At 39.1% G+C, this 12946-nt stretch overlaps 1 protein-coding gene across 1 annotated transcript; it reads right to left on the bottom strand.

Moving 5' to 3' along the window:
* On the bottom strand, positions 1–12198 carry LOC124864358 (phosphomannomutase 1-like). The gene is made up of 8 exons (XM_047359125.1): positions 11833–12198; positions 11114–11231; positions 7732–7808; positions 7399–7490; positions 7089–7188; positions 5524–5599; positions 2399–2496; positions 1–724 (listed from the first exon to the last, which is right to left on the bottom strand). Exons 1-8 carry the CDS (start codon positions 11914–11916, stop codon positions 527–529), a joined length of 843 nt encoding a protein of 280 aa, XP_047215081.1. The 5' UTR covers positions 11917–12198; the 3' UTR covers positions 1–526.
* Positions 12199–12946: the final 748 nt, after the last annotated feature.

The raw sequence follows: 12946 nt of genomic DNA, 5'->3' as shown, positions 1-12946 counted from the left end.
AAGGAGTTAATATCTTTTTCATGACTTTGAGAAGTTGATGTTAATATTTGACACTAAATGTTAAACAGTTAAAATACTGAAAGAGATCCAGTTTAAAAATTAAAGCACCAAGAATGTTGTTTGTCTTTGGTTCACCCTAAACCTTAAAAGAAGAGAGGTCTTTGTTTCAACAAGTTCATCAAATTTTTCTGAGCAACCAAAAAAAACAAAAAATAATCCCATGTTTTAATCCCATTCTCTTCCATCCTTCTCACATACTGCAGTGGGTTTGTCAATAAGAAGAATAAAAGGATCCCAGCATTAGTACAAAATATTGCTTCATACCCAAACTAACGTGCAAGATGAACATTCCTGCTAATTTTGGGTTAGATTCAAGGTTACATGTTACTTATCGCACAAGTGAAACAGTTTTTGGCACAGTATTCCATAACAACTGTCCATTTCTTTAAATAAAGACCAACCTTCCATCTTTCATTCATATATTAAACTAATATTATTAACAAGGGGAGATCAGTAGTATTACCATTCAGCAGTTCATTAAAACCCTGCGATCAATAGTCATGTTGCCATCCATATCAGAGGGGTTTTTGGCCGAAGGTATCATGATGAGATGTGGAGAAGCATCAAAGAAAAGTTCTCGACAGAGCCGCGCCGTGTGCTCGGGAGAGTAGACCGTGAATCCGATCGTCCTTGGGTCGTTGAAGATTTCATAGTCGTTTCCTCCCTGGAAACAGAACCACCGTCATCATAAACGTCAGAGCAGAGCTGACAGCTGTAGCTTTATGTGGTTTGTTTTCCTTCACCTGACTAAAACCAACCACCAAATCAGACACCCAAGAACAGATGTGTTCATTCTCTGTCAGAGCTCTTTCCCCTCAGCATGTTGGTCCTCTCATAAGAGCACAGTGAATCAAAGAGAGGCTTTCTGTTTACACTGTTCTGCAGAAGTTTTCAATCTTCTTCAGCTCTTTCACGCTTTGTCACATTACAACCATAAACCTCAGTGCATATTATCTGGACTTTGTGTGACAGATTTACACAAACTAGTGGATAACTGGGAAGTGACGAGAAAAGGAGACAAATTTCTTCTTTTTACAAATAAAAATTTTAAATGTTTGGTGCACATTTGTATTCAGCCTCCAATACTCTGATACCCCAAAATAAGATCCAATGCAAAAACTATTTTGCAAAAAAAGAATAAACACAAAGCATAAATGCAAAGCTGTTCCAGACATACCCCCAAAGGCTGTAACTGGAACAACTGGCAGTTACACAAAGTATTCAGGAAGGGATGAATGCAATATATGCCAAATGTCTAAGGCTTTTATCAGTAAAACATTTTGAAAACCATGTATCCTTTCTGGCTATTTCACAATGATGTGCTGTTTGGTGTTTGTCTATCACAAAAAAATCCCAATGAAATATGTAAATGTAACAAAGAGTGAATATTTTTGCAAGGCATATTTTCCTACTCTGACATTTGTTGGAATATTAACAGCAGATTTCCAATGATTAGATCAGTGCAGAGGTCCAGGTTGAAACCCAGCAGGAGAACCTGAGGCCAGATTGCTCAAATGCTGCTACATTCTTTCAGCGGTATGAGATGAATGTGCCTTCATCCACATTCAAGAGCTGCTTCAACTAATGACATGCCTCCCATCTCCTAAGGCTATCACAGGCCAGTCATTCTGAAGCACAGAAAAGACAAAAAAATCACCCAAAAGTCAGAGACTGCTGCTGCAGCTTGCAGTTATTCGAAGCTACATGCAACTCAAACCAGAGGGCGGAGGAAGGTTCATGAGTTTTCAAGGTGACAAGCAAATAATAAACTTTGTAGATCCACGTTAATGCTGGTTTTCAGATCTAGTGCAGTACTTTTAAATATGATCCCTTCCAACAGAATAAGAAGTGTGCATATAAAGCAGAGATCTGCACATGGACATGTCATCTAATTCCAGGTAATTCATGCAAATCTCTGTCTGATGCTAATTACAACTGGAGGGTTAAACTTCAAAATGAGGTTTATCTGTAAGAGCTTCTACTATTTTGTAATGCAAATTATTTTAGTTGTTGTTTGCAACATTTAAATGCACAAATGTGTGTACGTATGTTTCTGTAGCACCTCTGATGCCTTATCTCTCAAAAAGGCTTCGTTTTTATTGTTTCTGGCTCTTTAAGGCCACTGTTCTTCACAACCTATTCTCACTTCCAAGTAGTCATGTTAGGAGCTCTTCATAGTTAGCTTCCAATGCAATGTGTATCTCTCTAAAATAGTTTTCCAGAGCATAGGGAACATGTTGCCATTTATGCTTCTGCCGTTTTCCTTTATTAATTTGGTCATGATATTTTCCACAACCAAAGAAATTATGTGTTGATGCTAATAACAGGATGATCTTACATCTGAGGTCTCATTGCCAAAGAAGTAGATGGCCAGCAAATCCAGGCACAGGCTCTTGTCCCAGCCCTCGGGGAAAACATCAAAACTGATGAGACCACCTGAAAGGAGACAATTATCATGTCTCAAGATTATCATGGTTTGGTCATAACAGGATGTTAATGGCTCCAGGCCAGTTCATCTCCATCTTCATATGAAAATGTTTGTTCCTACTTTATTTGTAGTTAAGTACATCAGAGACCACAAAAATCACATGTGGCGTTCCCCAAGGGTCCATCTTAGGGCCCCTCCTATTCAATATCTACATGCTTCGCCTAACTCAGATTATAATAAACAACAACATAAGTTATCATAACTATGCAGACGACACACAGCTATACGTTACGATGTCACCAGGTGACTTGAACCCATTCAAGCGCTTGGTAAATGCTTAGAAGAAATCAATGCATGGATGGGCTGAAAATTTCTTCAGCTGAATCAAAACAAAACTGAAGTAATAATCTTTGGACCAAAGGAAGAGCGTTTAAAAGTTAGCACACAGCTTCAGTTAATACAGCTAGAAACCACCAGTCAGGCTGTAAACCTGGGTGTAGTGATGGACTCAGACCTGAACCTTCAGAGGCACATAAAGACAGTAACAAGGTCGGCCTTCTATCACCTAAAGAACATCTCCAGGATTAAAGGACTAATGTCTCAGCAGGACCTTGAAAAACTAATTCATGTGTTCATCTTTAGTAGAATTGATTACTGCAACAGTGTCTTCACAGGTCTGCCTAAAAAGTCGATCAGACAGCTGCAGTTGATCCAGAACGCTGCGGCCCGCATCCTCACTAGAACTAAGAAAGTGGAGCACATCACCCCGGTTCTAAAGTCCCTACACTGGCTCCCTGTAGCTCAGAGAATAGACTTTAAAATACTTCTGTTAGTCTATAAATCACTGAATGGCTTAGCACCAAAATACATTACAGACTTGTTGTCAATGTATCAACCACCCAGACCTCTCAGGTCTTCTGGCTCAAATCTACTCTGCATACCCAGAACCAGAACCAAACAAGGAGAAGCAGCTTTTAGTTCTTATCCTCCACTAATCTGGAATAAACTCCCAGAAAACTGTAAAAGCGCCAAAACCCTAAGTTGCTTTAAATCAAGATTAAAAACTTATTTGTTTAGAGTGGCCTTTGACTGTGCCATCTAAATATTATTAGTTACGTTTTCTGTCCAACTTTCATTTCTTATCAATCATGTTATCATACATTTTTTTTTTTTATTATCATCTTAATTATTAATTTTTATTGTTTAATTATCTGTGTTTGTAAATTATTTGATTACCTTTATGCTGCTGCAATGTACTCTTTTATTATGTCTCTTTCTCTTTTTTTCATGTACAGCTCTTTGAATTGTCTTGCTACTGAAATGTGCTATATAAATAAACTTGCCTTGCCTTTCCTAGCAGTCCAACCCTTCCTATAATTGCTGACCAACGTTTTGCATGTTTACCTTTAGTAATGAACTTTAAGACCAGCAGGTCAAATTAAGGAATCTGACAGATTACTTAAAATCCAAATCTACCAGGAGTATGAATAACTTTGGACTTGACTGCATGGAGAAGTCTACTGTATGCACGTTTTTATTGCGTTTTTATTTATGTATATATTTTCGGGGTTGTCTCCTAGGGTGGGGTCTGGTATGTATAGTTTCAAGAAAGAAAATGAATAAAAATATTCACAAGTCACAAAAAGAGAATCATAGGTTTAATCACATCCAGTTCACTAAGCAGTAAATAATTTAACAGTGGAAAATAAAACTTGTACTTTTTCCCATCGACAGCGTGAGAAAATGTGAAGTGTGAAAAGAAACAAATCACTGCTGGGGTTTGGATTTTCTGTAATCCAAACTATAATACGTAACATGACTCCAGCGTGACACTCATAAATCATCAGCTGTATGAGAAACTGAGACAATCTGTCTCTGCTGAACTTCAACTCACATGAACCTTTGTGCTGTGAAATCTGTGTAGAGAAAAAAAAAAAAAAACAAACAGAAATGTGTCTGACGGCCTTTTGCAGACATTCTTCCCTCCAACTTAAATGACTTTCACTGCCTTGCCTCCAGCCAATCAGGAGGTCCTGTCCTCACACACCCTCCTCATGGCTCTGTCACAAACATCTTCAAACGTTAGGGTGATAAACGTGATAAACAACTCAGCGCTTCAGTCTCATCTTTAACCAACCTCAACCACCTAAGCCTGCATGTTGTACTCTTTTAGAAATGCCACAATATGTGAAAAGCCCAGATCATAGGTGCATCATGGGTTAAACTTTACTGCACCTGCGTTATTTAACACTGAATCCTCTAACAGGAGAAAAACATCCCTGAACACACTCAGCTCTTACATTGTGTCCTCTCAGTGCAGATCAGGTGATGTCAGATTATGTAACACCTATCGCAGAGATCACTCATATCAGCTGATGAGGGCAGCCGTGCCCTTCAGAGATAAACTTTAAGGAAAAGGAAACAAATAAATGTTCTGGACCCATCAAGCTATTTTCACAGCGTCAGAGTCAACACCGTGAAGACTTAAGCCACAGCAAAGGCTGCAAATTTCCCCGCTGATTTACACCCCAGAAGCCCAAGTGAGCATGAAATCTCAGCAGTTAATATGTAGGCTTTCAAAGAAACCAGACAGGCCAGGCTTGTTTGTGTGAAGTGTGAACAGCCCTCACGCTTCATCAGCACAGCGGCGGGGCACGTATGCAAACATCGAGTACATCCTGCTGCTGTGTTGTCAAAAGGGCAAGATGGAACAGCGTCTGTCTAATAGTTAACCTGCAACTCCAGCACGAAGGTTCAGGACGAACCAAAGGTGGGGGGGTCTCTGTTTTTATCAGGAGATAAGAAGCAACAAGCAGACTGAAATGCTATAAAACTGGTGTGGCACTAAGCTGCAGAGCTGTAAGCCGAATGTTAATGAGCTTGTTTTTCCCCTGAGAGAGTGTCCACCAAAAACAAGATCTTCTAGCTGCATATAATTCCTTTCTGTGTCCTTTCCTCTCCTTTCTGCACGGATGCCGACTGAGATCTGGAGCAATGTTGTGTCAACAGGCTTCCCTGTGTGTTTTTCCTCTCACCTTTGGTGAAGCGCAGCCCTTTTCCAGCAAATTCCTTTTTCAAGGCAGCAACAAATTTCTCCTGGATCTTCTCCCTCTGTGAAACAAGAAACAAACCGGTGAGCTTTTTAAAGTTTGAAATTAGGTTATGAAACAATATTGAACATCTCCTGGAGCTTTCAATCCATCATCCAGAAAGCCCCCCGCCCGGCACTCTAATAGGCCAGGCAAAGAGAGAATTAATCAGATACCCACTGCACATACCCCCGAACACACCATCCCCAATGTGATACATGGAGGTGGCAGCATCATGCTGTGCAGATGCTTTTCTCCAGAGGGGAGAGGAAAAACGATTAAAAGGTATGAATAATTTTGCAGGGCAAAATCTTATTGTATTTTAAAGAGTAATATGATTCTATAGAAATCAGCCTCATTTTCATTGATGCCAGTTCAATTTAATTGTTTTTTAGGTTAACACAGACAAATTAATGCCCTGTGATGGACTGGCGATCTGTCCAGGGTGTACCCCGCCTCTCGCCCGTAGACTGCAGGAGATAGGCACCAGCTTCCCCTCGACCCACTATGGAATAAGCAGTAGAAAATGACTGACTGACTGACAGTCAGATTAAGTTACATCAACTCAATCTAAAAAAGCTCACTATTACTGACTGCAAATTTTCTAGCTAAGTAAGGCCACTGATTCCACTCAATCTTGACTTTATCCATCTTAGTCAGTGTTTTTCTTCTGCAAGGTAAAGGTTTAACAAGTTTTTGTGGAGACATTAATAAGCTGCATTTCCTGACAATGATTTCTACAAGGGCTCCTAAATCCTGTTTCTTCCAAAGGAGCACCGCCCCAGGGACCCCGCCCCTCTGGGAAGCTCTTTTTAGACAATCCCTTCACTGGCCTGTTGCCAATTAACCTAATTAGTCATGAGTTGTTTCTCCAGGTTTTTTTTGCCCTTTGGCTACAATACTGAGTTTTTGTCATAAACATGTTGAAAGTATATATTTAAATAATTACACAAATAATCAGTGTTAATATACCAATTAAACTGTGATGGAGCATAAAAGTCCTTCCAAGTCTTTATACATTAAAGCCTAATGATTTAAAGTTTTCTCCATTCAATTTAAATGTAACTGAAATGAGTCTGTGTTTCTTTCTCTGAAAACAGAGGAAGATTCATGTATATAATGTGATCACGTATCTAAATGCTTAAACGTCTCCTCTGCCGATCTTTACTTCTTTCATTTTGCCAGACTCTGTCAACCGTCAGTGGACTATCTGTTAGATTGTCTTGAAAGATCAATGTTTGACCTTTCTTTGTCTCTTTAACGAGATCACCTCTTTGTAAAAAAGAGACACAGAGGCCTTTTTGGCCACTTTGTAAGAATGTTTGCTTAGCCATAACAAGTAATGACAGGTAACTACAGGCTTTCGTCCATCTTATCTGCCTTAAGATTTAATCATTCTCTGTGGACAGTACTGGTGTTTTATGTTACTTTGTGATACTGACTACTCTGGGTACAAAAGTCAAAGGACAAATGGGTTCATTTGAAATAAAATATGAATAAAAAGTACTCACTTTGTCAATTTCAGAAAATTCTATTCTCTCCTCCAGGGTGCAGCTGCGACCGATGGGTGAAATGTTAATCATTCCGTTCCTGAACTCGATAAAAATGCCCCTGCAGAAAGAAAAAGACACATGATTAAACACTATCCCGAAACCTGAATTTCCTGTCATTATTATAAAGACTTTTAATTTTGGATGTTGCTCTCAAATTGGAAAAGGAACACCTTTTCATCCTCAGTTACATCAGTGTAGATGAACAAAACCATTTATCAGACAAAGAAAGCATCTCGAAGTTATCAGAAAGGTTTGCTGTGTAATACACCTTTTCTTTGGCAGTTTAATGAGCCCCATGTATCGGAGGCAAAAGTTAATGAGATCTTGCAGCAGCTCCTCTCCGAGATGGTTCTGGATCGCCTATCGGAGAAAAATGCACTTAAGAAACAACATGACAGTATAAATGAAGGATCTAAAGGATGGCATAACCTTCATCTTTCTGCCTGGATACTAGAAATATTTTAAATGTATGGTAATTAACATTATCAAAAACGTTTGCTTTCCAGCAGAATTAACTGGGAAGTTTAGGCATTCTCTGTTTCCAGTTTTCAGGGGGTAAAGATGTTCAAAACAGCCATGCTAAGTACTTGCATTCATTTACATGCTTTGAGAGGAGTTTCCCATCTTTGTATTGAACTGTTCCGTTCTCAGCAAACACATAATCAAACTTATGTATCACTGAAAGAGAGAAAAAACAAGATGAGGCTCAATTCAAACAAGTTTTTACAGTTTTGCGATAAGAAAATGAACTAACAACTGACATTGTTGTTAGACTGGCTCCTGATTATACCGTATGTAAAAGTATCAAAGTAATCCAAAACGATGCGGAACATACCTGTTTATTATTGGAAAACACTTTAAGGCAGTTATTTATCCACCTCCAAGCAAGAAGGTAAAAATAAAAACTACATTTCGAACAGCTTAGATAAATTGTAAAAGTATAAAAACCTCTATTGGGAAAACTTTCAGAACTACTTAGTCTGCCCCTGAGCATATACTGAAGAGTCTTTGGAGCACGTACATTTACAGCCGACACGCGGGAAATGTAGGTTTATTTTTGTCTTTATTTATGTCTTTTTTTGTTTAAAATCTGGGTTAGATTATGCTTTGAATATGTATGAGAGCTAAAAGATGGCTTGTTGCAGAAGAGAAGCTGTATGGTCTTCTGATGAGAAAGTTAACCAGACTGTGAAGATGCAGGCAATGCGGTGTGCTTGGAGTTGGAGGGTGGACACCAAGGTGGTTAGCTGGGTATGACTTAGGCCTGCAGTAACAACTACACCACTGCATTTTCCTCCTAATGTTCATCCGCTGGATATAACGGTCTACTAATTTCTACTGTGAGTAGGAGACTGATGTGTTTTTGTTTTTGACCGCCTCCATAACAAAATTTTTAAATCCATTTTAAAATGTACTAGCAGCACTGCCAGCTAACGTCCTTCCTTCTAGGTTGCAAGGAAGCAGGTGTGCTGCAAAACCTTTATCCTGATGCTCAGAAGAATATCCGAGTTAAAAGCTGAATCTTTTAAGGAAGAGGCTGGTTACCATACAGACTGTTGATGCAGGCTGGTACAGAGACCTAGGAGTTACACTGATTTCTCAGGTAACTTCTGCTGCTTTCGTGTCACGAAATGTAACAGCCACAGCTTTCCTAAGTGATTTTTGATCACCTACATATGAAGGAAGACTGCTGTTTTTCGATAGCCTCAAGGTAAGAGAAACAGATATTTCATTTCATCCTAGACTTTTATTAGGTTTTTAAAATTAAATGAATTACCATACTTATTACTGGTTAAGAGGAGAGAGTAGTAGAAATGTGCAGGTTTGGACACCTCGGGTAAGACTGCTGTTACAAAGTTTGCAAAGTATTTTAACAATAAAACCTCAACTAAAAATAGAGACAAAGACTAAGGCAAAGGAAAGACCTCCTGTTATCTGGAAATAAGAAATGATGTACTTGTTGAAAATCCTTGTCTTCTCTGGGGTAGAGAGGACAGATCAAAGTGTCTAAAAACAAACAATACTACTAAAGAATGTAAGCTTTAGAGGCTTTGGACCAACATGTGTTGCTACTAAGAGAACCTGTTTTCCAGGAAGGAGGAACCGGACTTACTTTAGCAAAACAATCTCAAATCACCTTACTGTTTGCACTACAATCATATGACTCTCAATCAGGCGTCTGGTTGATAAACTCGCTTGACTGCAGTCTTAACATGTAATAAGCAACAGGTGCATACAGAAATAAAACAATTCCGAAGATGTCTCAAAATACTCTTGCATGATGATGTTAGCTTTTAACACCATTTAAGTCAATCTGTTGGTCAACGCACAAAGGTATCAGCTGCAGATAATCTACAAGAAAAGCTTCACCTTTAACACACTTGGACGTGAAACCACATTGTGTTCCGACTTGGCACAACATATCTGCATTCCTGCTGCAGGCTAATATTTACCGACAGACAAGCTATCAGCCAACCGGTGCAGCCATATGTTCCCTGAGAGGTGGCGGCTGAATCAGTGTGACGCTCAGTGTGTCAGTGTGTTTTGGAAACAGCTGTAGGAATCACGAGTTGAGAAAGTCAACCAAACTGAAGCCTGTTGGGTCAGATGGAGGACTGCATTTAGTATGAAAACTGGCTCTAAAATGTGCTGAGAGAATTACCAAAAGATAATATCGACTTACTACAGAAATGTGGCTGATTGTGTGTTGTTGTATTGCATTTCAGAATAGAAGCTACTCCAGAGGCAATATGGCAGACAAGACGGTCCTGCAGAGGATAGTGAAGGCAGCTGAAAAGGTGCACCACAGCATCAAAAGCAGAAACACCAACCTCTTTGTATCTACTTTGTGTTTCTACCACTTAAATAATCATATTCCTCATTTTCCACCGATCCGCTTTCTTGTTGTGTTTTATGTAGCAATGAAACGTTTACCAGTCTTAATGATTACCAATTTTAGTCGGTTATAATTACAATATACATTTTAATTCAATATCAGAACCCTTCAGGATAACAACAATAATGCACACTTTTATAAAAAAGTGAAAGAAACGTATGTTTTTTTGATACTGCACATTCAGTTAAATAAATGTATCTGTTTTTTGTTTTTTTTATGTGTGCCAAAAAGGCTTTTTGAAGATGTTCTTGCCTTCAGTAAATGCACACAGAATCAACACCACAAGCAGCTAATGTTAAGTAGGTTCAACTTTTAGCTGAATCTGTAGGATCTTCAGAATGATCTGATTTGTCTGTGTAAGACGTCACTGACCTCTCTGTGTTCTACATCTACTGTCTGCTTACACTCGGTATGAACAGCCAATTACATTGTAAAAAACAGCATCGATTCTGCAGTCTGTACTTCAAATAACATATTTTAAAGCAAATCAAAATAGCTTACAATAACTTGTTTGCTTGTAAAAACATTACAGTTCAAATGCTGATTGCATTGCTTGTTTTGGACTTCAGACTATAATTAGTGTACAAGATCGTTTATTACAAGGCAGTTCATTTGTGATATATATGACTGAATACTAATACGACAAATTATAATATTCACAGTGATGTTGATACCATTTATGCTGTTGGCTTCACTATTATAATTACACTTTCTGCATATTTTGAACATTTTGAACAAAACCATCTTGATAACTGTGATTTATTTGCCAACAGTAATCATGATACAACCCTTTCACAGGATCACATCCCTCGTTGTACGCTGTTGGTTATGCAATTAAATGCCAATACATTGATCTGGTCTAATTGATTTATCTGTAATTCTACAACAATGCATGGGAAAACACTGGGTATATGGTCATTAGGTTTTGGTGGCCTTACTTCTATCCCCAAACTTCTCCTCACTACTCTCCACAGACTGGTTTCTAGTTTACCATGTTGCAACAAGAGCCTTCAGGTAATGTCGGTGGAACCCTGAAACCTGCATCTACAAAGCATGTTTGGTTAAAACAGGAAACAGGCTTGCTCACCATCATCTCCTTCCCCAAGCTGCTCCGCTATCTTGGGGTAGTCTGACCCTCCGACGATGCCGATCTTCATTTTCCTCCGCAGAGTCCGGAAGAACTCGTCCAGCTTTGGGTCGATTTTCTGCAGATTGCAGGAACATGCTCTTTGGGTTATCTGTTATTTCTTTTTGCTATCATCTGTTATCAGATGGCAGATATTCCTTTTACAGACACACACACCTCAGTGAGCACACTGCTGAAAAACAGCAACATCTTAAATTATTACATAATAACATGAGTGTAAAGACTGCTTTCATATTGTGACAGCAGTAGTAGCATTTGTTGAACCCCTGACACAACAGCCTGCACTTTACTAACACTAAAATAAATGTATGCATGCAGAAAATCTTCATAGATGGCAGTGGAAAACCATCAAAAACAACCATATTAACAATAATTCAATGTAAATTTAAAACAATCAAAAGCCTAAGAGATGCATGAAATGACAGTTTCCACGTTTCAAACAAATCCCAACTTTGTTTGACTTTGCTATCACTGGATTACGTGCAAAAAGGTCTCCAAACAGTGAATGAATTAGGACATAATGCCATGAGGACACAGTGTGCTCTCCTCAGGGTAGGAGGCAAATGATGCAGACAGAGAAAGGAGCTGCAGAGAGGAGGAAGTTGCTTCTAATGACAAATAAACACCAACAATGGGCTGTCTGTTGAATGGGAGCTTACTTCTCTTGGTGGTGTCAGTGTGCCGTCCACGTCAAACAGACACAGGATGTTTCGAGCTGAAGAAAAGCAACTTGATTTCTCCATTTCTAGCGAGCTCACCCCTATTTCCTTCTGTGCAGTAAAGTTAGAAGTGGGAGGTTCAGTCTTGTGCTACACGTAAAATTTCACATGAGGAGGAACTACATCTTGGTGTTCAGAAGTCCTCTAAAATACACCTCCAAGAAAAACCAGACTTAGACTTGAAGTTTTAAATTGATTCTTTCTTCCTGTCTGAGCTCGAAGCCGCTGCCTCGCCCTGTGGTTCTGGTTCGGGTCTGTTAGGCTCAGCTTAACAGCGAAGTCCCCAAACGTACAGCGTGCAGTACGTGTCTGCTTCCTCTGCTCTGTACTACAGCAGAGCCCATTCAGTCAGGGAGTGACGTATAGAGTGGGCGGAGCAACAAGCTGCTGACCTTTTACCTGCAAGGATGAGTTCAAGTGGTGAAGCAACAAATGAAAAGGGATGTTATAATTCAAACACTATATTATATTATATTACGTGCTTTCTTTATATACACGGATGTATATTTGTTGCAGTAATTTAATTCATGAAGTAGAACTAATATATAGATTTACAATCCACATAGTGACATACTTTGGGTCACCAACACCCTTTATTACAGGCCTGTTATATGTCATCACTTAAGAAGCTGGCTTCCAACAGAGTCTTGTGTTCAAACCTGATACAGGGAAGTTCAGTGGAAGGAAAAGGTGTGGTAGAAAAGGGTGCAGAAGCAAAAAAAAAAAAAAAAAGTATTGAGAGGATTGTGAAACAAAGCCCTTTAAAGAGTTTGGTGGAGATTTACAAAGTGTGGACTGCAGCTGAAGTCAGAAATGTCAAGGGGCCACTGCACATAGCTATATCCAGGACATTGGGCTACAACTGCCACTTTGCTTGATTTATGCCACTCATGTACCAGAGACAATGTCAGGAACATCTTAATGTATCTGAGGAGAAAAAGAATGACTGGAATGTTGCTCAGTGGTCCAAAGTCCTCTTTTTAGATGAAGGTAAGGAAGAAATGAACAAAGTAAATCTGGCATTTCATTTGGAAATCAGTGTTCCAAAGTCTGT

The sequence above is a fragment of the Girardinichthys multiradiatus genome, chromosome Y, assembly GCF_021462225.1.
Source record: "Girardinichthys multiradiatus isolate DD_20200921_A chromosome Y, DD_fGirMul_XY1, whole genome shotgun sequence".
Lineage (NCBI taxonomy): Eukaryota > Metazoa > Chordata > Actinopteri > Cyprinodontiformes > Goodeidae > Girardinichthys > Girardinichthys multiradiatus.
The sequence above is the reverse complement of the archived record's forward strand: the minus strand, read 5'-3'. Positions and strand labels throughout refer to the sequence as shown.